Source organism: Natrix helvetica (assembly GCF_964273705.1).
Source record: "Natrix helvetica genome assembly, chromosome: Z".
Classification (NCBI taxonomy): Eukaryota; Metazoa; Chordata; class Lepidosauria; order Squamata; family Natricidae; genus Natrix; species Natrix helvetica.
The window spans coordinates 35250310-35276849 of NC_138554.1; the positions used below are offsets into that span (position 1 = coordinate 35250310).

Sequence of the window (26540 nt, forward strand, 5' to 3'; positions counted from 1 at the left end):
TTAGCCCCTTTTAATTTTGTTTCATTGTTAAAAATCTTCTAATCTGATTGAACAGCACATGCCTACAAAATGCCTACAAAATTCAGCATTTCTTGAAACTGCAGATTCTCCTGTGACTAGTGAAAATGCAACTTCGTCTTGAAAACAATAGCTCAAAATCTGACATTTTTAACTTGCTGAATAACAGAATTGAATTTCTGTGTAGGCAATTTTTAGTGAGCATCTTCGGGGCCCCTGATTGATCCAGGAAAAAGCTCTTTTTGCCGGCTACAAGAGAAGCAGCCAATATGGCTGCAGAAGGTTGGGACAAGGCCCTGAAACGGAAGCAGTACAGGAGAGACAGTGTTTTGAAATGGTGAGAAAAATCTTTATTATCAGAGAATAAAACCCAAAGGACTCAGAATTAAAATAAAATTTAAGACAGAAGAAAATAAGCAGCAAATTTACCCTGGTTTAAAACCATTGTGTTATCTTTTCCACTTTAAATTTGTTGGTTTTCTATGGGCGGACATTTTACAAAAGCCTCTTACTTTTAAACTGGACTGGTCTTCCCCCCGCCCCCCTTCCTCTATACTTTTCTCATTTTTTGTGGTTGTGGATTAAAAGCCTCTTTCTTCGCAAGGCTCAGCAGGATTGTAATCTTTATAATTTTTTTCTCTTTCCTAACAAAAACTCTCTCCAGAGTTCAGAGTTTAGAAAAGAGAGGCAATAACAGAGGGAAAAGATGTAACGCTGCCATCTAGTGGCTAGAGACTTGGCAACATCTGATATTACAAAGCTATTGGCTTTGTTTACTGAAAGGGTTAATGGAAAAAACTTCACTGAATTTGTTTGAAACCTAGCAAAAGCCTTGAATGTCTTAGAGGCAGTGTTTATAAGTTGGAAAAATGGCACAATATGAAGAAGAAAGGGAACTAACATTGCAACAAATTATGTTAGAAATTAAAAAAACTCTTAATAACTACAGAGAGAATTGAAAAGAGTCTTGAATTTATAGATCAAAACACAAAATATCAAAATACAGAAAGTACGGAAGGAAGAGTTGAGAATACTTATAAAATAATGATGAAATTTGAGGACAGAGTTCAAAAAATTACAGAGGCATATGAAAGTGATAAGAAAATTGTTGACATTGACAGCAAATCGAGTCTGGAGGGAAATGATAAGTGAGAAATTCAGAAAGGAGAGATTGATGAACTGGAACTCTATCTCAGATGTCAAAACATAGATGAAGAAATGGGAGGAAATTTGGCAGAAACAGTGAGTGTAATTTTGGCAGAAGCACCAGTGATAACAAAAGTCAAGCAGATGAAAGGAACAGATGGAAGGTTTCAAATTCTTCTAAGATATCCAATGAACAACAAGTTGTCAAGAGAAGTCCACATAAGATTTATCAAGAAAACAGTTAGAATCCAGATTCTACAAATGACAAGAGATATTGGACTGTACTATTTCTGGAAGGATACAGGATGATGAAATGAAATGTCACAATAAAATGTAGTTAAACTTTGAGTACTATGTATAAGATAAAGTAATAATAGTTATAGTCAAATAAATGATTAATAATGATAATAAAGCATTCATATATACTAGATTGGTAATATGAAATTCTATATAAACTGTAAGTGAGGATGATGGAGATGATGTTGAAAAGCCTTTTTATAAAAGATAAATAATTCTATATAGAATGGAATATAAAGATGTAATATCATTGGATGATTTCAGGATGATGTAATGAAACGCCATAATATAAATTTACCTCAAATTTAATATGCCTCATATAAAAAGGATGTAATAATAGCTATGCTTAATGGGTGTTTAACAATTATAATAATTTGTATAAATGTATCTTAGATTGATGATACTAATAATCGAAAAAACATGGAATTGAAAATTATTAGAGAATGTTATTAATGCTAAAATAATAAAATGATTTAGAATAGGATAAAAAATATTATTGGATATATTGAAGATGATATAATGAATCATTATAACAAAAATGGATTTAGAATATTTAGAATACCTTGTTTAAAATGGTGAAACAATAGTGATAATTAAACAAATGAAGTACAACAATAATGTATACAAAGATATTTGATTGACAATATGTTATTTTTGATAAAGCTCAAGTGATGACTATGGAAAGGATGCAGAAGGATCTTATAACCAATTGACCCACTGTATGTAGTTGAAGAGGTTTTTATGTTATATGTTTTGTGTGTTTATGTTTGTTTGAAAAAAAATATTTAAAAAATGTTATAAGCATGCATGTGTATGTATGTATGTTTGTTTGTATTATAAAAACTAGAAAATATAGCAGTACTTCATAAAGAGTCATAAAACTTGTATCTCCAAGTCATATTTTTAGCCCCAATCACTACTCCTTGCTGTTGCTTTGTCATTAGATTTTAGAAATGGCTAGCTAGATTTATATCTAAGACAAGATTACAATTTACAGTCTCCTGGTTTCTAGTTATTGTCTTAACTGCTATCTCAAAATAGATAGCTCTCCCTCTTTAATTTTTTCCATTCTTTACTTCTCTGGATATTCAATTCTGAATTATTGAACAATTATTTATGTGAAATTTTACTTTTTTATAATGTTAGCAGAAATCACAAATCTTGCATGATCCCAAACTCAATAGATATTAATTAAACCTCTTTCAGGGGAGGAAGGAAAACTCCATAAAACTTCCTTGGTATTAATAGTTAGTAATAGTATTTTCTGTTGGAGAAAAAGCTTTTCATCAATCAATATATAATGGAAAACATTTGCTTCAGCAGTTTATGAAGGCGAGCCTACAATGTGCTTGATTTCCTCAAGAATCTTTTGCTGAACGTTTGCTACATTCTTCTTTGCTGCAATAAGCAACTTTTCAATCTCTTCAACAGAATAGTTCAACTTGAAAGTGGAGAATTCTTCTCTATATTCAGCAATTTCACCTAAACGTGAGACAGAATTTAAATTTTAAAAAATGAATTAGGAGGCAAAGAGTCCATAGGTTATCTGAATTATAGAAGAAAATGATATTTCACCAAGAGGAATTATTAGTCTAGCAAAATTAAGAATGCTGTTCATTACCAAGTTTCAATCGCTTTTAATTTCCTTGGATAAGTAAATGTTGTTTGGAAAGTATAAAATTAAATAATTAGTGACAATAATAATAATTAGGGCAGCACTGCTTTTCAAAGGGGCACTACATTTTAACAGCAGCCTGACAAATCATCCCCTTTAAGCTGCTTCCTGAAGAATATGGTTCCTTCATATTTAAGAGTAAGAAAACATACTCATTTGCTTTGCTTATTTTTGGACTTCCAAATACATTTAATATTAGAAAAACCTTCCAATTAGGTAGCAAAAATTGCCAAAATATTTTTATATAGGGATGTTGAGAGGCTTCTTCAGTCCTGTCAGATCTCCCAGGTAAACCAGACAGGAAGTGGACAAAATGAACTAATTCTGTCTTATTGCAAGGCTATGTTTATAGAATCTTGCAAATCTGAAGGCACAAACTTCCTGCCTCCACTGTTAACATGTCCATTAAGGCAAGTCTTTACTAAATGTTTTTTCCCTAATTGTGTTCCTCTTTCTCTTCCCTGTGTGCTTCCTAGGCAGCATCTCATTCTTTCTTTTCCCACAATAATTTATAGATTAATTACAAGCATGTTGAGTTACTAGTCATGACTTTCAGGTGATCTACATACTTTGTTTAAAAAATTCATGGCATCTCTTCATTTCAAGGAGTAAAATCACGTGCCAAGGCGTTGCCAAACCTGATTACAGAGATCTAGCAAACTCTACAACTAATCAGATTTAAATTGGACTATTTTATAAGGTTAGGAGGATTTTGGAGAGAGGGATATTCATATTTCAAAAAACCCTTACCCACATTTTGGCCACCACCAATAGAACAAAATATTTGACATTATAAAACCCTGTTTTGACTTACTAAAGAGGATTTAATTCTGTGAAACAGTTTTATAGAAAAACAGAGAGAGTAAAGAAAATACAGCATTAGAGATGAAAATATGTCAAAATGATAGATACAAGAATTAGAGAGAAATTGTTTTAGTTTAAGCATTAAGAGGATTCAGAAAATGTAACATATTCAATATTGTTTGCCCCCAATACTTTTTTCACATTTTTCTCAAGTGGTTCTCATTTCCAGGTTACCTGGGCAGTTGATTTTGTTGAATAATGGACAATGTATAATAGTTGGTGTGTGTTCTCCTCTGAAGATGTAGCAATCTGATGGATTATCTAGATCTAGTAATGCATTCTCATCTATTTTTGGAAATGGAATTGCATATGCTTCACAATATTCAGCAGCTTTTTTAATTGTCTAACCAATTAAGAAAGAGAAATCATTAATATAAAGAAATAGATGCTGGCTAATTAGAATTAATATTTATAATTATTTCTTGTGTTGCATTTAGAGTCTAGGCTCTAGACTCTCAAAGAACTCAACCCTGGAAAGAGGAAAATAATTTATCATGTTTCCCGTCAATAGTCTAGTAATGCCAAAACTTTATCAGAACTAGGGAATACCAGAATATGAAGAAATTGTGCTAAAGATTTTCCCATAGAAATATATAATTTTATGAAAATAAATTATCAAGAGGTAGGTACAACACTGCCAAGGAAATATCAGGATGAGATTTTATCTACGATAATTCAAATTCTAATTCTCTTCTATTACTTTTCAAGTATCATTTAAGTATAAAACAAGTAAGATATGTCTTGCTGAATCATGAAAGCATTATCCTTCAACTGAATTCTAGGCAAGTATTAATTTAAATAAATTACCAGAAAAGGGTCTCCAGCACTGAAGTCAAAAGACAGAATCAACTTCACCTGCCTCTCAGGACGCAAAACTGAGGGATATGCTGTATTTATAGTGAGACCAGCATCAATTAAAGATACAATGGGATTGCTTGTGAGTTCAGGAAAATCAACATCAGCTAATCATATGAAATGAAACAAAATATTAGTGATAACTCTTTATTACACAAACAAACTTGTTCAAATGGCTGTATGGCAAGAAACCTGACACTACTAAATAGTTTAACTGATATATTTAATTCCTATAAAAGCACTGCTATGAATATGCAATGCTTAGAGCATTGAGAACTTAAACACCATACTTTTGCAGAAGTAGTCAATTAGATGGGAGCATTTTTCTGCAAAAGAAATTTGTTGGACAGGTACATTGCCTATCAAGTAAAAAAGGAGGAGCATCTTAGTCCAAAGGTGAACAGGTATTATTTTTCACATTGGTACTAATGAAAGACAAATTCCTTGCGTGTCCAAACACACTTGGCCAATAAAGAATTCTATTCTATTCTATTCTATACTTAAGCAATCCTTCTTGCTTCTCTCTCCTCCCTTTTTTTCATGTTTACGTACATTGTTAGATGACATCCAGTGCAAAATTTCTCATACTGAGTATTTTCCAGTTCTTCTAAAAGGACACAGGAATAGAAGGCAAATGGGGGGAAATTGATAATATCACCAAGATTTATATATTTTTAATATATAAAAATTAAAAGTAAAATATTAATGCAAAAGTATGGTAATTTTCTCAGCTGTGATCTTACAGATATACAATATACAAAATGAATAGTACAATGATTAGAACTTACCACATTGGTACAGGAAATTATTGATGCTTCCCCATGACCAATTTAAAAGGCATAAACATGTTTTTTTCACCATTTTAAGACACATCTTATTGAAGTCATTGGTAAAATCTAAAAGAAATGACAGTGAGAAATAGGGATGAAAAACATAAAATTATAAATGGTTGAAATGCCAGCTATTCCCCATTCATTTTCTTAATCTTTGAAATCTGGATGTTGCTTTTCTAATACATGGTACTAAATATTAGGAAATAAAGAAATGGAACATGAAATATGAAAATATATGGAATATATTTAGTATTTTACCAACTTTCCATTACAATTTATAGTCTCAGAAGTGAAATATTTTCATTTATCTTACACTGACACAGTGTAAAGCCCTATTGGAATCCTTATGAAAATAAATTAAAGGTAGATGTGTCCAAGATGATTTTTCACTTGAAATAGACCATTTGTAATTAAATTGCTATGACAATGAAATATCAGTCTTCTGTAAAATCTTTTTAACTATGCTTTGTTAAAATCCAGCTTTTTCAGAAGGTCTTTAAGTTAATAAATCACTAGAGGAAGATCAACACAATATTTATTATTGCTTACCATATTTATAGCTTTGTTTTCCAATATTTAAATATCTAAATATGGCTTTTATATTATGTTTCATTGTTTGCTACCTAGAACCTATGAGGTGGTTTGTACATCTATTAAAAAAACAACACAAAAACTTTAAAGAAGCCATGCATGATGGATAATCATTAAGGTAACTGTTTTCCTGTCAACTCTCTCTGATGCTGTTCTTTTTGGTACTCTGTAAGTTATAAAATATCATAATATTCTATCCTATTGATAGATTGTGTAGCTTTCTATTTTAAAAAAATCCATTAAATTCTGATTGCCTTAAGAGATCTAGAGGCTCTGAAGAAGAATGAAGTAACATGACAACCACTTGCCTCCAAAATCAGTATCCAAAGTTTGAAATAATGTTGTGTACTCTTCCTTTTTTCTCTGTTCATCTGCAGAATACCAGGTCTCACGCATTTCTCTGATCAACTGATAGCTTTTACTGCATTTATAATCTTTATGGAAATGGAAGATGGGAATTTTAGTTAACTAAGCAGCTTTTATTCAATAAGCACATTCCATGTATGAAAGACACTAAATTTACATTTGGTTTGGACTTACAAGGAAGCATTTTAAGACGGCAAGCCAATTCAGTTCATCTAAATCAGCAAGACTTTCATTTCAATGATTTAATGTTCAGAAGAATAGACAGAAAATAATGACTAATTATTTAAATATTTAAACCTGGGTCAACTGGGTCAACTAAAGTTGCAATCAGTAACTTTAGTTGAGATGGGATGATTTTTAACAGGTATAGCAAATTTTATTCAATGGACTCTGAAGCATTTATAGACCATTCAAAGCTTAAAACTGAGTTTTTTTCTAATGGGTGGTAATTTTGGTTTCTTAGGCCTGAAGTTAATTTTAATTTTTTGGATTACACTATTGTAATATAAATTAATTTTAAATCAAATGACATATGAAATGTTTATATTGCATGGAACTTACTTTTGAATATTCCTCGCTCCCCGCTCTGGTTTAGTAAAATCTTTACTATCTCAATATAGTCACATTTTCATTAGGATCAGGTAGATAATATACAGTATATAACACATATTTTCACAGGGAAATTATCCTCTTAGAAATTCTTATTGTGCACTCTCTTTGTTAGATTATTGATCCAAAATGGAGAGTATTTCACCAATCAAATTGTCTTCCCTTTGGAACACTATTCCCTAAAAGACCCATAAGCCTCCTACAACAATGATTTTGGCATGCACTGAAGACCTGAATATTCAGGCAAGGTAAGTCCCTTATAATATTTTGTTTGCTTCTGCAATCCTACCCTGCCCCCAAGTCCACAATGCATATAATCTGCTTCTCCAGTTTATTGTATTATATTGTAATTTGTGTTCTGGAATTGGTCTATCAGATAGCTGAGTTGTTGTGGAATCAGGCAATAGTGGAATGGAATTAAATAAATCAATGGAATTGAATGAAATAAACACACATACATACAAATAAAACCATCTCAGGATTAAATATGTACCTAATTCAGAGAATTCTTAAAATAAATATACAATTGAAATGATGGGGGTTTTTATGGCTAAAGGTTTGATGACTAAAGAAAAAAATCTGTGATTTTGTTTTCATTTTGGTAATTCTAGAAAAACTTTTGTATGCTCAGATAGGGATACTGAAAGAATCAGTGCTGAAGTTAATAGAACTGACTCAAGTAGTTCTTTAATCTATCTTGATTAAAGAAAAGACTTTGTCTAACTTTGTTTCCGTGTGAAAATCACTTTTGGACTTTTTGCTAGAACTCCCAAAATGCTATATTAATTTGGAGATTTAATTATTATAAATGTTTATAGAAATACTGGGTATTGTCAAATTTTAGATTTAAAAAATTAATATATTTTATATATGTAACTGTTGTGGCCCAGCAGGCGCCGTTGCCGCTGCCACCAGACTCCGAGAGTGAGGGTCCCTATGAGTCGGCTCCAGAGGAGGTGGGGGACCCTGGACAGGATTCCGACGCTGAGCAGGGATCGGAGAGTCTGGTCGGCCACCAGGAGGCGCCTGAGGCATGGAGCAGTGGTGAGAGCCAGAGGACGGGGGCTCCCGATGCCATGCCTTGGAGCAGTAGGGAGGAGTCAAGAGACAGTGAGTCAGAACTGAGCAGGGAGTTCCTGGATGCTCGTTACCGCCGCACCCATAGACGCAAGGAGCATGGGCGTAATTATCAGCGATAAGAGCTCTCAGCTGCTGATCAGGTTATAAAAAGGATTGACTGTGCATACACCCTTTGCAGCAGTCAACAGAGGACTTATGCCAGGAGTTCTAGTCTGGAATTCTAGCAAGCTGGATAGCTGCTTTCGTGTTTTGTTTTTGTGAGTTTTGTCTTGGTGGTTTACTGCCACGGAACCTTCTGTTTGTTTGTGCAATAAACCTTGTTCCCTTGTACTGTTCCGGAGTGTGTTCTGTGTGGGCAAAGGAGGAAGGGGGGTCAGAACATGTAACTATCAAAAAAAAACCTTGGAAACTATTTTTGTTTCCATTTTTTTATTACACTGCATTTATTACATTTCCTTACCATATAATTTTCCTTTTTAATATTGTTTTTAAAAAAATGTTTTACGATTTCTAGAAATTTAAGTGTACAAAAAAACCCCAATAAAATCTTTATTTTTATATAGGGTTTATATTAACTTACCTTTCAAGATATTTTCTAGGTGATCAAATTTATCTAGTCCTTCTTTATTTGTAGATTCCAATAACTGCAGTTCCAGGAGTGTCTGATAGCATTCATAGAGCATATTTAACTTTTTAATGTCTGTTTCTTGACAATTGAAAAGATAAGAATAATAGATTAATATAATAATAGAGTTGGAAGGGACCTTGGAGTTTACTAGTTCAATCTCCTGCTCAATCAGGAGACCCTATACCAGCGATGGCGAACCTTTTTTGGTTCGTGTGCCATAAGTGGTAGGAGTGCAAGGGGGTCGTGTGCGGGCGTGCCGCACCCATAATGCAATGCGTGACCCCCAGTGCACATGCGTGCACTACAGGCGCCCCCCCATTTTTACATGCTTTTTTCACCCTCCCCAGGCTCCAGAGGCTTTACAGGAGCCTGGGGAGGGTGAAAACAGCCTCCCCGTCCCCCCGGACACCCTCCGGAGGCATCAGGGAAGCCTCCGGACAGTCCCTGAAGCCTTCGGAGCGCTCAAAATGATCCTCTGAGCAAACTGGAAGTCCAGTTTGCTCGGAGGGTCGTTTTGAGCACTCCGAAGGCTTCAAGGACTGTCCGGAGGCTTCCCTGATGCCTCCGGAGGGCGTCCGGGGGAGCGGGGGAATAATAATAATAATAATAATAATAATAATAATAATAATAATAATAATAATAATAAATAAATTATTTATTAGCCGCACCCTCTCCCGAAGGACTCGGGGCGGCGTACAATAAAACACATAAAAAATAATATGGACAATACACACACAGAATAAACGAACACACGTACATGGAGGAGGTATGAAGATAAGAAAAGACAGTTAAAACATAGTTTAAAATCCCCTAATAAAAGTCTAAAAGTCACAAAAATTTAAAAACCCGTCAGGAGCAGTGTGAACGAACTATGGTTGAGCCAGGCCAGCTACTTGAAATAGGTGCGTCTTGAGCTTTATCCGGAAGGAGCGGAGGTCAGAGGTAGTCCTAATATCCGGAGGGAGGTCATTCCACAGGGCTGGGCCCGCCACAGAGAAGGCTCTACTCCTAGGCGCCGCCCCTTGGCACTGTCTGGTGGACGGCACCTGGAGGAGTCCTTCTCTGTGCGAGCGAATTGGTCGCAGGGATGTATGGGGCAGGGTACGATCCCGTAAGTAACTAGGTCCTGAGTCATGGAGCGCTTTAAAGATCGTTATCAAAACCTTGAAACGCACCCGATAGACCACAGGAAGCCAGTGCAGCTCGCGCAGGAAAGGTGTCACATGGGAGTACCTGGAACTCCCCATAATTACCTGCGCGGCCGCATTCTGGACCAACTGTAGCCTCCGGGTGCATTTCAAGGGAAGCCCCATGTAGAGAGCGTTACAGTAGTCCAGGCGAGATGTCACCAGCGCATGAGTGACTGTGCGTAAGGCGTCCCGGTCCAGTAGGGGGTGCAATTGGCGCACCAGGCGAACCTGGTGGAACGCCCCCCTTGCCACGGCTGTCACATGGTCATCCATGGACAGCCGAGCATCAAGGAGGACGCCCAAATTGCGCGCCCGCTCCACCGGGGCAAGTTGAACGCCCCCGATGGCCAGAGATGGAATTAACTGGTTGAACCGGGGGGCCGGAACCCACAGCCACTCCGTCTTGGAGGGGTTGAGCTTGAGTCGGTTGTCATCCATCCAGACCCGTACGGCTTCCACACACCGGGACATCATTTCGACAGCCTCGTTGGGGTGGTTCGGGGTGGAAATGTACAGCTGAGTATCATCAGCGTACAGATGGTATCCCACCCCGAAACCACGGATGATCTCACCCAGCGGCTTCATATATGTGTTGAACAGGAGCGGCGAGAGGACCGACCCCTGTGGCACCCCACAGGTAAGGGGGCACAGAGTCGACCTCTGCTCCCCTGTCAACACACGTTGCGTCCGGCCGGAAAGGTAGGAGCCGAACCACCGTAAAACGGTGCCCCCGACCCCCAACCCCTCCAGTCGGCGCAACAAGATACCATGGTCGATGGTATCAAAAGCCACTGAGAGGTCTAATAGGACCAGGATAGAGGAACAACCCCTATCTCTGGCCCTCCAGAGATCATCCACCAACGCGACCAAGGCCATCTCCGTGCTGTGCCCAGGGCGGAAGCCGGACTGGCGCGGGTCTAGATAATCATTTTCCTCCAGATGTCGTGGAAACTGATAAGCCACCACACTCTCTACAACCTTCGCCAGAAAGGGAAGGTTGGAGACAGGACGATAATTGGCCAGCTCCGTAGGGTCCAGGGAAGGCTTCTTGAGCAAGGGTCTCACCACCGCCTCTTTCAAGGCGGCTGGAAGGGACCCCTCACCCAACGAAGCGTTCACCAGGCCCAGGAGCCAGTCGCGTGTAACCTCCCAGGATGCCAGTACAAGCCAGGAGGGACACGGGTCCAATAAACATGTGGTGGGTCGCAGTCGTCCACGCACTCTGTCCAAATCCTCGATGGCAACCAAGTCAATCTCCTCCCAGATAGGTCTCTCAAGACTTGCCACGGACGCCTCTACAGGACCACTGGAAGGGACCCAATCCTTCTGGATTTGAGCGATTTTATCCTGCAGGCTGTTTTCGCCCTCCTCAGGCTCCTATAAAGCCTCTGGAGCCTGGGGAGGGTGAAAAATGGCTTTTAAAAAGGGTGAACTCAGCTGGCCAGCGCACGCATCCGCGCTGGCCAGCTGACAGGGCAGCATCTCACGTGTCCTGACAAATGGCTCTGCGTGCCACCTGTGGCACGTGTGCCATAGGTTCGCCATCACTGCCCTATACTATTTCAGTTAAATGGCTGTCTCTTAAAAAGCTCTAGTGATGATTAAGACATCAGGCTAGAAACCAAAAGACTTTGTGTTTAGGCCTGCTTTAAGTACAAAAGCCAGCCATTCTCTCTTAGCCCATCATATCATGCTCAGGTAACAAACCAATCCATGAACCCTATTGGCACCTATGGATGAACATTTGCTTGATCTGAAAAACAGACTGTGCAGTAGAAAATGCTATGGGGGAGAGGAGTGAAAGAAAGGGATGTATTTGCTATAAATCTTACCTAAATCTTTTGAAGTTATGTCCTCTGATTTCTCATATTTGCCAAAATCTTTTAAAGCATCTTAAAAGATAGATGAATACATTCTTAGTTACAACAGTTTACTTTTTCTAGCACTGTTAGATTGGGTAATGGATAGGCACACACAGGCTTAACGGTAACAACAGCTCTTTATTAAGTACAACAAGTGAGAACAATCTAGTGAAGGTTGAGTCTGACAGCAGCCCTTTTATAGGGAGCTGTCACACCTTTCGATCAATAGGATTAAACCTCTGTTCCCGCTGGAACAGAGGACCTTGGTGGAAACCACTGTAGTTAGAACAAGTATCTAAGAAGCACAATATTGCAATGTAGTTTTAAACAACCAGAAAGGTGCTTTAATCAACATGTTGCCAAAATGTTTGACTCTCTCTATAATTGATTCTTTTAACTATAATACTTTTTGGCATTTATAATACTTAGTGATATATTGGTATTAACCTTGGAATTCTACTACTCTATGTACTGTACATTATACCCAGCACTGAAAAATTGTATCAGAAACAAGGAAATAGGAGCCTAGATTCAACTAAACCAGTCTATTTTCTACTAGGCATTCCATTAGAGCTGACCTTGTTTGCCATCTATAACTACAATAATTACAAAAAAGGAGGGTTTAAAAACATATCTGGAGAATGCAATTGTTGGGTTATTATTTGGAGAATAACTATAGTCAGGTAATGAAACATTTACAAGAAAAAAGAAGTTTAAGGTACACCAAGATCTCCACAGACCATCTCTAACCTACATATATTCTCTTCTATTGGCAACCTATTTTGTAATTCAACATTCATAAGCCTTAGCTGTGTGATTACAGATAATGGAATTCATAAATCTGATAGCTACTGCCATAGGTTCTAAGGTTGGGAAGTTGAGACAGTTGGCTCAATATATGTAACTCAGCATAAGTGGTGGGTTGCAGGTGGTAGACCTGGGTACGGGTGTACTGGTGCCAGCCCGGAGCATGGTACCATTCAGGTACGGTGTCCATCTTACCTGTATTTGAGCTCTTTGGTGCTTCCGTTCATGCACACAGAGCACACGGCACCTGCGCGATGCTTTGCCAAGCAGCTGGAGTGTCGCAGAGGCTCGCAGAGGCTTCACAAGAGGTAAGGATGCATGCATGCACTGCATGCATGTGTGCACACACTGCACACATGAATGTAGTGGACGCCAGGCCCCGTTGCAACCACTACAGGTTAGGGTTAGGATCTGGAACCCACCACTGTTCAGTATGTATGTGAATTCTTTGTGATCTCCCCTGACTCATGGACTAATCCAATATCACACTAATCCAAACACAAAAAGAACAATACCTGATATAGTCTTTGAAATCTCTTGCTCGCCTCCAAGAGCACTTCCCCATAAACCTAAAAATAAGGAAAATACCCTTCATATTACAATCTAGGATTTGCAATAGATCCATTTGTTTTAAATGGACAAAATTCCACCATACAGTACAGAAAAATAAAATGAATCTAGCCAAGTACCATCCTTTCTTTGTACCTTGGATTATTATTAAGGCATCTTGGTTATGTTCTTAAACAATTTATTCCAGAAAACTCTTGAAGAAATGATTTGTTTGAACTACATATTTTAAATTTTCAGGGGCATGTTTCCTCTCTACATTTTTATTAAATAGTTATGCAAATACAAAAAGTGTTCCTTTGTTTCAATGGCAAAAATATTCAGATATGACATACCTTGCAAATAGCAAATATTTTTTTCTCTTTTTTCTCTGATCAGCTGCCCATTTTGAAATATGCTCCCAAAGTATTTGCTATTTACATATGTTCCTAGTCCAGGAATTCCAACTTCGTGAGGGGTGAACTCAAACCAGGTACCTGAAAATATTACAGCAAAAAAAGCAAAAATTAACATTCTAATAAAATTAGAGTTATTACATTGTACAGACCTCGACTTTACCCAAGACTACAAAGGGCAAGATTATGATTAAAATTAAAATAAATGCCTTACACAATTTAGAACCATGGCATTGTAAATTTTCCTATTCTTATCATGGCATCTGGACACAGACTATTAATTCCCCCAATTTTAAGACGTAGAATTAACTGTAGAAATAAACAGGCTAGAGAAGAAATTAAATTGTATTTACAGCATGTACAGAGGTTCTGATTCAATAGTGTAACCATGTGATTATAACTATTTTTTTTTCAAATGTACATGGAAGAACTAGAAATGACATTCAGTTATAGTCACTTCATTGTGACTAAGGTATTACCAATAGAAAAGTTCAACTACAAAATTATTATTGCAGAAGTTTGCTGCGCTTTGTGAGGCATAAATCACCAATATATTTCTGATCCTTAGTCAATAAGTATAACATAAGATTATTTGAAAATGTCTCATTTAGAAGCTTTGAACAATTGTTTTTTTAGAATTTATAGTGGTTTTAATAAGTAAGAACTTCTGATTTGAACAGTTTTTGTTTGATAAACAGCAAAATCTAGAAGTATAGACAAATATACTTACCTGCATTTTGATTGTGATAAGTTTGCTTGTTCACAGCTGCATAGATAGGATAAGGGTTTTTTCCATTCTCACAAGATCTAGCATGCTCAGACAATTTTTCTTCCTCAAACTGAAATACATTTATTTTGATTTAATTACTTTTTCCCCTTTTCACTGTTCATTGCTGTACTTAAGGGAGATACTGCCTTGACACATAACATGCAGGAAGATGTGGGTGCCTTTTTTACATTATGTAAATGTAATAATGTAATATAATGTATGCATAATAATATAGTTATTATACTATATTATATTATTTTATAATATGCTTTCATAAACATGACCAAATATGAGTGTGAATTTGTTGGGATATAATGAGATACAATTAAGATCAAGTACGGCGCTAATACCACTCTATAAAGCCTTAGTAAGACCACACCAGAGGTGGTATTTAGCAGGGTCTGACTAGTTCTGGAGAACCAGTAGCAGAAATTTTGAGTAGTTCAGAAAACTGGTAAATGCCACCTCTGACTGGCCCCACCCCATCTATTCTCTGCCTCGAGAGTCCCAACTGATCAGAAGGAAATGGGGGTTTTGCAGTATCCTTCCCCTAGAGTGAGGAAGGAATAGAGATTTGCAGTATCATTCCCCGGGAGTTTGGTGGGAATGGAGATACAGTATCCTTCCCCTGCCACACCCACCAAGCACACCCACAGAACCGGTAGTAAAAAAAATTGAATCCCACCACTGGACCACACCTAGAATACAGCATCCAGTTTTGGTCACTACACTATAAAAAAGATGTTGAGACTCTAGAAAGAGTGCAGAGAAGAGCAACCAAGATGATTAAGGGACTGGAGGCTAATTTACAAGGTCCCTTTCAATCCTGTTAATCTGTTATATCTGTTAAACTCCTAGGACATCACTTAAGATCATCCAGTGGGACCCAATATCAGAAAAGGCTACTCATTTGTTTTAACTATCAAAGAAGTCTGAATATTATTTTCCACCCACCTTGCTTAGCAGTTTATGCAGAAGAAAATAGGACCAGAAATCAGTGAGAGAGTAACATTCATCTTCTGTAGCTTCTAGAACAGCTTTCATTGCTTTATTAACATCCCATTGGCCTTGGACAAGATTTTCAATCTGACATTTAATCACATTCTCTATTTCTTCTGACCAATCTTCATTTTTGTATAAGGTTGGCAAGCACCTTTGAAAAGAACAAACCAAATATCTTTAGAACAATGGAAAGTGCATGGAAGTCATGCACAAGGAGTTTATTTACAGTTCATGCTAAAAAATAAGAAATCTGAAATCTGATTTTCATTCTGATGAGAAAAAAGCTACATTCATGTAAAAATAATATTCTCAAATTTCTAAATATTAGAGAAAACATAGAGTTCACTAACAACTTTAGCGATAACTGTAAGTGAAATTCACTAATAGAAAATTGGAATACAAATATGGCTTTCAAAAAGGCTTTAAAAGCATGTCTTTAATAGATTTTTAACAATGTATATTCGTGCAATGCATGATTATATATGAATGCTAGACAAGCTTTTATTCATTTAATGAAAAAGGCTGTATCCTCCAAAATTTATCCCATAATAAATATGTCAATTACCATAAACATGTCAATTATCAAAAACCATGCATAATTAAATACTAGGAGGTAAGAATAGCTTAAACTTTTATTTTAATTATCAGACATGAATACAAAAATCAAAGGAATGCAGAATCAATATGAAATTCCACTGGTCCTTCTCCTTAACACATGCTATTTTAGCATAAGATCATAGAGGTTCCTTAGGGGTTATTTTGCTGTAGTGAAGGTGATTTCAGTGTGAAATGACACTGTCTTGTGTTTCTTTTCTCTAGATACCCTGTTTTTCTGAAAATAAGGCCTCCCCGGATAATAAGCCCAAACGGGCTTTTGAGCGTGTGCACTAAAATAAGCCCTTCCCCAAAAAATAAGCCCTCCCCAAAAATATTGCAACACAGCAGCCATCTTGAGGTGACCACTCTTATTGTCTCCTGCACTTCAAAAATATTAAAACCTCCCCGAAAATAAGGCCAAGTGCTTATTTCAGGGGTCAAAAGAAAATAAGACTCTGTCTTATTTTGGGGGAAACACGGTAAATAAAATTACAGCAGGATGTGGTTGAAATTAAAGATGAATTGATTTAGTAATGTGAGCAGTAATTATTTGCAGTAAGTATTTGCTTTCACTATCAGTATCATAGACTTACCAGGTAGAACCTGACACCCCACCCAAGTACATAACACAATCCAAAAGGTTATATTTCTTCAGCTCTGCTAGAGTGCCATACAGTGCTATCATAGCCCTCACAGCTCCTCCTGCTCCTAGGACAGCAATATTGGGGATGCTCTCCTAATGGTATAAAAAAAGGGAAGAATTAAATACAATTCTTTATTAGTATTTCATGGAACACTCCATCCAGTTTATTGGATAACAGAATACTACAGGTTTGGTCTTGCCTTATACCTAGATTTCTTTTTAAACTTCCTGATCCGGCCAATAATTCTAAAATTCCTTAGTATTCTTTTATCCAAATAATATTCAGTCCAAATCTCTTTAAGTTTCAAAATCAGACAAGGTCAGCAAAGGGTTACAACTTGCTGAGGTTCTTATATTTAAGAATATAAGTAGGTACTTCAAATAGCTGTACTTGAAACTTCTTTTAACAATGATTCAGAAGAAATATTTCAAAATAAACATGAGCACAAGTGTAGCACTTTTCTACTCTTTATTAAAGCAACTCATCTCTTTTTCATGATACCATAAGACCCTAAAAGGAGAAAAATGTGGCTATTTTAAGATTAAATTTAAGATGACATTTTAAATCAGTTTCCTTTTTTCAGACTCCGTAGAAGCTTGAAAAAAGTTGAGCTACTTTAATAAACAACAGAGAAGTAAATTACTTGTGCAAGATACTTCTTCTAGACTGGATGTTGGCAACCAGCAGCTCTGAAGCTGAATGCAGCTATTTTGCCCCTCTCCTGCCGCACCCTGTCCCATCACCAGTAGTTAAGTTTTTCAGGAGTTCTGGCTGATATCACCATTGGCTGGCCCCACCCTTCACCCCTCCTCTCCCAGTCACCTGAGAAGAGAAGAGACTTGCTCCAGGCCTGCTGCACTCATCATGTTTCTAGGGGTGAATGGGGCAGGGTTGCATTGTGGCTCCACATTGTAATGGGTCCTGGAAGGAGAGGACCCATCTCCCACATTGTGAAGCGCACTAAATTTTGCTATGCTGCACAAGGTTGTGAGAATGCCTCATGCCTCATGCAGTACAGTGAAATTTAGTCCATCTCCCCAAGCATCTGAGACATGCCAGCACCAACAAAGGCTGGAAATAGCCACCTGATATTTCCTGCTTCAGTCTCTTGGGCAGCAAGACCCCTAGATGAGACACCAGAGATTCAGAATCAGAGGGGGGAGGGAGAGAAGAGGAGAGAGAGATTGGGGAACGGAGAGATACAGAGAGAGGGGGAGAGATGGGGGAGAGATACATGGAGAGAGGAGAGAGGGAGAAAGGGGGAGAGAAGGGGAGAGAGATACAAAGTGAGAGGGAGGGGGGAGAGAAAGAGAGATAGATAGATAGATAGATAGATAGAGAGAGAGAGAGAGAGAGAGAGAGAGAGAGAGAGAGAGAGAGAGAGGAGAGAGACACACCGAGAGGGGGGAGAGACAGACAGACAGACAGACAGACACATACACACACACACACATACATATATACATACATACAGAGGGGGAGAGAGGGGTGGAGAGGGGGAGAGCATGGGAGGAGGAGAGAGATAGAGAGGAGGAGGGGAGAGAGAGATACATATAGGAAGGAGAGAAGGGGGAGTGACAGACAGAGCCGGAGGGGGGAGAGGGAGGGGGAGAGAGAGAAGTATACAGGGGGGGGGGCATCATTTGAATCATTTTAGATGTCAAAAGGGTTTCTGGCTCCCGGTGGTTCTCTGCCCTAATGGCTGGCTGAGTAGGTGTAGTTAAAGGGTCATGTGACTGGGTGGGAGGGAGTGATGTCAAGTTGTCCATGCCCACCCAGGTTTTGTGACTCCTCATATTTTCTTTTCTATAGGAAATTTGTCCAAATAGTTTTTTGAGTATTTAAGGTTGCAGGCCTCTGTTCTAGACCATTGTCAGTGCATTATAGATTTGGATATACAAAAGATATTTATTGAATGTAGGAACATCTTTTTATAGATATTATTTGATATTTTCATTCAAGTATGTTGAATATTTTGATATTTGCATAATTTTTAAAAAACTATTTAGCAACTAACATATCTTAATATATAATATTTTTAGTAGTGCATAACTGACATTTTTGCCTACAATTTATATATGACACACAGTGAAATATAGCAATAAAACAGGCATTTAGACTGGACCATACAAGCAAAGTCTGAATTTCAAGGAAATAATTTGCCAAATTGGATTTTAAGAATGCAGCTGTATTACCCTCCCAAAGGGTATCACCAACTAGCAACTAGTTTCATCATACTTCTCGATTTGGAAACTAAACTCCCACCCTCACCCATCATTTCTCCTAATGAAAGAGCTGGCCTCTGCCATGTTTCTACAGCTAATGAAACTAACTCTTATTTTCAGAAAATTCTTATCCTGTTCCCCAGCTTTTCTTTTTTCTTTTGAACATTCAGCTGCTTGATGATAGTCATACAAGTTCAATAGCTGCAGGCAAATTTCTACAGCTTGACCCAAGTATCAAAGAATTCTTTTACAATCCCTCTTTTATTACTTTCCCTTCCTCTCTCTACAGTTGCCCTTTTATTGTTTATTGCCAAATATATTGCAGAGGCTTTATTAAAGTGGAGGCATTTTTGACCTTCTTGGTAAGAGGAAATGAAGGAAAAATAAAAATCTGGAGAAATTTATGGAGAAATGGAAAAAGCTTATCATATCTAATGTATCTGACCTGAAAATCTCTGGATGACCATGCAATAGAAGCGAAGAGATGAAGAAAGCAGTATCTCTCTCTTGTTACCTACCATCATGTAGATTGTTTTTCAACCTGTATGTCTATGGTTGTCTAGGACAGTGTTTCCCAACCTTGGCAACTTGAAGATGTCTGGACTTCAACTCCCAGAATTCCCCAGCCAAGTTGCCAAGGTTGGGAAACACTGGTCTAGGAGACATATTTAACATCTTAAACACTACCATAAACCTGGAAAAAAGACAATTCTGGAAATATTTTAATATCAATTAAACATGGCTTTCAAAGACCTGGAAAACAGGAGAGCTAGCAGAGATCACTTCTGGTTTCCAAAGGCGACGGACACTGGTCCGCTGTTTGCTTCTCCGGTGCACTCCTTTAGGAGCACAGGGGGTCTTGGAGGGACCACCTGCCATAGGGCAGCTTGTTGGAACCCCCCGGATAGGCGGCAGCCATGGGGGGGGGTCTCCAGTTTCGCCTTATGGGCCGTGGAGCATAGGGGATGCATAACAGCACCTTCACTGAATAGATTCCAGAAGGAAAGAGTTAACTACATGCAGCGGCTGAAGTGCTGGAGGTGAGAAATTCGCTCCAATCTCCTTAATTGCTTTTAACTGACGAGTAGCAGCTTTTTTTACAAGTTGTGGATTCAATCTGTTTGAAGCAGGAAGATTGGAGGGGGCTTGTTTTTTTTCTTCTTCTACCCCTCTCAGGCAAAGTGGCATTTGAACTGTCTCTCGATCTCGGAATGGAGATAGAGAGCAAAAAAATTGAATTAGCCACTTGAACTAACTATCTGAAAAGATTTATATCATAACTACAAGAGCTGATTGCTGAGTTGTTTTGAAAGTTTTATGGAAGTTTCTATCGTTCTGCTCCTGATCCCGAGGAGGAGCCAAGATAGCCTTCTTCCTTTTCCTTCTTCTTCACACTTATAAATGAAGTCTGCCTTTTTGAAACTACCTTTGAAGAAAGTCTGGCTTTATATCATCCCCCTTGAAGGACTCTTGGAGCCTCTCCTATTACATGGTCTTTCTGGATTTGGACTATTTGATTTCCTCTTTTTTTTGAGTGACTTCTTGGCTTGGAACTGTGACAGAGGGTTAATTTTCACTTTTGGATTTGCCTGTCTTCTTGGACTCGCTTGGCTGTGTGCTTCATAGACGCCATTTCTTTTGCAAAAGATTTTTACTCTTTCTGAACTTAGACAATGGGGCCCAGAAAACCACCTACAAGCAAAGCAGCCTCGACACCAACTTCTACTGCATCCAGTCCGATTCAAAAAAAAATCATCATTTTTACAAGAAAAGACTGGAGAGAGTTCAAAAGATTTATCTGTTACTCAAATGTTTCAAGCTATTATGCAGGGACAAAATGAGTTGAAAAAGGAGGTAGCAGATTTTAGAGATGATCTTAAAAGTGTGCAGCAACAAATAACAGAAAATAAACAGAGAATTGGTGTGCTAGAGGAGGGTGCAGCTGGGCTGGGGGAGGAAGTTAAGGCAGTCCAGAAGGGGAATATTGAATTGGAATTTTTTTATGGCAAAGATAGAACTTGAAAGAATGTCCTTCTTTCTCAGATTCGAGAAACTATCGGAGACAGAAGATGAAGATCTTAAGGATATTATGAGTACAATTTTAGCAGAATATATTAAAAGAGATAAAGAACAGTTGTGGTGGGATATGGATCTGGTTTATAAGATTAATTCAGCATATGCCAGAACACATAATGTTCCAAGGGAAGTACATGTTAAATTCCTTAGGAAGACCACGAGGGATGAGATTCTAGGGGCTCAGAAGGGGGGAACCACTAAAATATAAAGATAAAGAAATTGCCATTCTTAAGCAAATTCTGAAAACAATAAGAGATAAGAGGAGGAAGTATTCCTCCTTATCAAAGAAATTATATAATAAGGGAATTTGGTTTAGATGGTTATTGCCAGAAGGAATGCTGATCTTCTGGGAGGAAAACAGAATTAGAATTAACACAGTTGTGGAGGCAGAGCCTTCATTAAAAAACATAGTGCCCTCCTAGAGGACGGAAATATAAGAAGTAGTGAAAAAGGTGACAAAACACAAGACATGAAGGAGGGAGGGGCTGCGGCTCTGCCTGGGGACAGGGGGAGGGAACAATAATGGAAAGACTCAGGTCACAAAAATAATTATATCTGGAATATCATTTTAATTGTTGATATATTAGAAAGTGGCAAAAGAGATGATTGAACACATGGTTGATACAATGTATAATAAGATAATAATAATAATAATAATAATAATAATAATAATAATAATAATAATAATAATAATTTCTTAGCCGCACCCTCTCCCAAAGGACTCGGGGCGGCGTACAATAAAAACATAAAAATACAAGTATGGACAAACATACATATAATATAGACGTATACAAAGACGTATACAAAGACGTATACAAAGAGGAGGTGGACAAATGGATGGAAACAATTAAAATCACAATATTAAAATCCCCTAAATAAATTAGATAAAATTACAAAAAAAAAAAAAAAAAAACCATCAGGGGCGATATGTTCAGACTATAGTTGAGCCAGGCCAGCTACTTGAAATAGGTGGGTCTTGAGCTTTACACGGAAGGAGCGGAGGTCAGAGGTAGTCCTAATATCCGGAGGGAGGTCATTCCACAGGGCTGGGCCCGCCACAGAGAAGGCTCTACTCCTAGGCGCCGCCCCTTGGCACTGTCTGGTGGACAGCACCTGGAGGAGTCCTTCTCTGTGCGAGCGAATTGGTCGCAGGGATGTATGGGGCAGGGTACGATCCCGTAAGTAACTAGGTCCTGAGTCATGGAGCGCTTTAAAGATCGTTATCAAAACCTTGAAACGCACCCGATAGACCACAGGAAGCCAGTGCAGCTCGCGCAGGAAAGGTGTCACATGGGAGTACCTGGAACTCCCCATAATTACCTGCGCGGCCGCATTCTGGACCAACTGTAGCCTCCGGGTGCATTTCAAGGGAAGCCCCATGTAGAGAGCGTTACAGTAGTCCAGGCGAGATGTCACCAGCGCATGAGTGACTGTGCGTAAGGCGTCCCGGTCCAGTAGGGGGTGCAATTGGCGCACCAGGCGAACCTGGTGGAACGCCCCCCTTGCCACGGCTGTCACATGGTCATCCATGGACAGCCGGGCATCCAGGAGGACGCCCAAATTGCGCGCCCGCTCCATGGGGGCAAGTTGAACGCCCCCGATGGCCAAAGATGGCATTAATTGGCTGAACCGGGGAGCCGGTACCCACAGCCACTGTCTTGGAGGGGTTGAGCTTGAGTCGGTTGTCATCCATCCAGACCCGTACGGCTTCCACACACCGGGACATCACTTCGACGGCCTCATTGGGGTGGTTCGGGGTGGAAATGTACAGCTGATTATCATCAGCGTACAGATGATATCCCACCCCAAAACCACGGATGATCTCACCCAACGGCTTCATATATGTGTTGAACAGGAGTGGCGAGAGGACCGACCCCTGTGGCACCCCACACGTAAGGGGGCTTAGGGTCGACCTCTGCTCTCCTGCCAACACACGTTGCGTCCGACCGAAAAGGTAGGAGCCGAACCACCGCAAAACGGTGCCCCGGACCCCCAACCCCTCCAGTCGGCGCAACAGGATACCATGGTCGATGGTATCAAAAGCCGCCGAGAGGTCTAATAGGACCAGGATAGAGGAACAACCCCTATCTCTGGCCCTCCAGAGATCATCTACCAACACGACCAAGGCCGTCTCCGTGCTGTGCCCGGGACGGAAGCCGGACTGGCGTGGATCTAGATAATCATCTTCCTCCAGATGTCGTGGAAACTGATAAGCCACCACACTCTCTACAACCTTCGCCAAGAAGGGAAGATTGGAGACAGGACGATAATTGGCCAGCTCCATAGGGTCCAGGGAAGGCTTCTTGAGCAAGGGTCTCACCACCGCCTCTTTCAAAGAGGCCGGGAGAGACCCCTCACTCAACGAAGCGTTCACTAGGCCTAGGAGCCAGTCACGTGTAACCTCCCAGGTTGCCAGTACAAGCCAGGAGGGGCACGGGTCCAATAAACATATGGTGGGTCGCAGTCGTCCACGCATTCTGTCCAAATCCTCAATGGCAACCAAGTCAAACTCCTCCCAGATCGGTGTCTCAAGACTCGCCACGGACGTCTCCATAGGACCACTGACAGGGACCCAATCCTTCCGGATTTGAGCGATTTTATCCTGCAGGTATTTCCCAAACTCCTCTGCCCTACCCTGTAAAGGGGCCTCCCGCGGCCTCTGACACAAGAGGGAACGGGACACCCGAAACAGGGCAGCAGGGCGGTTCTCTGCGGATGCAATGAGAGCGGCACAATATTGACGTTTGGCCACTCTCAATGCCACAAGGTACGTCCTTAAATGGGCTCGTACCTGTGTTCGGTCAAATTCGGAACGGGAGGATCTCCAATGACTCTCTAGGCATCTCTTGTGGCGTTTCATCACCCTTAGCTCCTCGGTAAACCAAGGGGCCAGGGTGGATCGTTGCCGCCAGAGAGGCCGCAAAGGCGCCACCCGGTTCAAGGCCCCGGTAGTCGCATTATTCCATGCGACCACCAGGTCCTCTACCCGGGGGCGGGTCAGGGCTGCAGGAGGTGGCCCAAGCTCCGTCTGGAACCTATCTGGTTCCATCAGGCGCCTGGGGCGGAACCATCTAGTGTTTTCTGGTTCCGCCTCCCCACAGCGGGGGGTAGCACCAGGGAAGTCGAGTCGGAGGAGTGAGTGATCTGACCATGACAGGGGAGTGATGGTTAAGTCCCCTCCTCCCAGATCACTCAACCACTGGCCAGAGACAAAAACAAGGTCCAGGGTGTGTCCTCCCTCGTGTGTCGGGCCCTGAATCAATTGAGTCAGGTCCATGGCTGTCATGGAAGCCATGAACTCCCGAACCCCCTCGGATGCTTCTCCCACCGATGGCAGGTTAAAATCCCCCATCACTAAGAGTTTGGGGTCTCAACCGCCACCGATGCGATCAGCTCGAGGAGTTCAGGCAGGGCCACTGATGTATAGCGAGGAGGCAGGTATACTATCAGCAGGCCCAACTGTCTCCCAGGGCCCCATTTCACAACAAGGGATTCACACCCGGACGTCTGTGGCACAGTGGACTCCCTTGGCTCTAAATCCTCCTGGATAATCGCTGCTACCCCACCACCCCTTCCCTGGGCCCGGGGCTGGTGAAATGCTAGGTAGCCTGATGGGCACATTTCCACGAGGGGTAAACCTCCCTCGTGGCCCAACCAGGTCTCCGTTATTCCAGCGAGGTCTGGCTCCCCCTCCAAAATTAGATCGTAGATGAGGGGGGCCTTATTAACGACGGACCTCGCATTGCATAGCAACAGCCTCAGGCCCTGGGTCTGCAGCTCCTGACCACCTAGAACGCGGGGGTTGGTACGAGCGACCGGGTGTAACCAGCACCCACGGTCTCCCAACCGACTAAGATGCTGTTTCTGCTTATCTTTTATCTTTTGTTTTTGTTTTTCTGTAAAAAGTTGAGAATTGGAGAGATTCCTCCCTCTAGCACGATGGAGCTGCCCCCCCAAAACTTTTTCATATCCACCTACCCTTTCCCCCCCAAAAAAATTAAAAACCAATAAAATTCTTTAAAAAGAAAAAAGAAAACAGGAGAGCTAGCGACACAGGAAGCCTTTTAAATTAAACAACAAATGCTTAAATTTTGACTTTATTAGATGAAAGCTCTTCAAAGATTTTGTGGCATTTATCTTGGTTTGTTACTAGTACCACTCAGGTAGACATATCAATGAAAACCTACCGAATCACACTGTATCCCAAGCTTAGCAAGAGCTTTTTCCACCTTTTTCTTCCGAACAGTTATAGCTACTTCTTCGCCATCTGAGAGAGATTTTGAAATCCGTACTTTGATTCTCCCCTAACAAACACACATACAAAACAATCATGGGAAAATATATATTCAACTTTACTAGCAAGTTAGACAACAAAGGGAATTAATGAACATTTTGATTCTATAACAAACTGATAAGCTGGATCATGTTGGTAGTGATTTGTTCCCTTGATAAGGGGAACATACAATCCTTTCAAATAATATTGCATTAAACTTACATTAAGTATCAGTTGTCCAGGATGGTAAACATGGACTGGATGCCATATTTCTTATTTAGATTTCCCACACCCAAAAGACAATAGTTCATTCCAAAGCAATTTAGACAAGAGGCTGATGTGCATCAATTTACATCATTTTTATAAATGTATACTTTGTTTTTATATCATTTTCATCAATTTGGGTATAAGTTATGTAAATACAAATAATATTAATTACACCAAAGACACAAACCTGGATTTAACAGATGTCCCTTCCCTTTAATGATCCATTATATTAAAATTTTATGATATTGGTGAAGAAGGAAATGTCTGCATTCCTTAGGGCTATTTTACTGCATCCTGTAGACCAACCTCAGTGATTTCATCTTAATATGTAGTCATTTAAAAAAAAAACAGCTGCGTGTTTAATTTTACTGACATGTGAAAATAGAGGCAGTCACATTACCTTTCCAGCCACATTTGTTTCCATTTTATATTTCAGGCGTCTTTGTAAGGAACACGGAGTCAACAGTAACGTTTCTCTGAATGTTCAGATTTTATAAATTCTGGCAATCAATAAAAATTCTTCCGTTCATAGAAGGACCATAAAATTTTGCAGCATGAAATGGTACGTTACAACTCTCCCGTTTCTGGAAGCCGACAGTGCTTAATATTGCCCCAGAATAGGCTGGAATCTGCTGATCAGTAATATGATCCCTTCAACTTTTTTTTTTTTTTTTGCTGCTCCTGGCATCCTAACTGCTGCACTTGATGACTCATTCTACAAGAGGTCAGTTAATGCGGCATTTACAAGGAAACTAAGACAAACTAAGAGTAGATAGGGCTAGATTTAGAAAGCCAAGAGTAGATTATTTGGTTGATATATTCATAGGGAATAAAATACATTGTGCAAACAGCCTCCACCCCCCTTCTCCTTCTCTCTCTCCTTTTATTTTACTGTGAAGCTTCA

The 26540-nt window shown here is 39.6% G+C and overlaps 1 protein-coding gene across 1 annotated transcript; it reads right to left on the minus strand.

The window, feature by feature from the left end:
- Window positions 1–558: 558 nt before the first annotated feature.
- On the minus strand, window positions 559–26278 carry LOC309400932 (cytosolic phospholipase A2 gamma-like). Its single transcript, XM_081969700.1, has 14 exons — window positions 26037–26278; window positions 25284–25400; window positions 16745–16887; window positions 15507–15705; window positions 14514–14622; window positions 13724–13864; window positions 13337–13390; window positions 11985–12044; window positions 8915–9040; window positions 6588–6713; window positions 5644–5751; window positions 4808–4962; window positions 4175–4343; window positions 559–2943 (listed from the first exon to the last, which is right to left on the minus strand). The coding sequence occupies exons 1-14, from the start codon at window positions 26058–26060 to the stop codon at window positions 2786–2788; spliced, it is 1689 nt and encodes a 562-aa protein (XP_081825826.1). The 5' UTR covers window positions 26061–26278; the 3' UTR covers window positions 559–2785.
- Window positions 26279–26540: the final 262 nt, after the last annotated feature.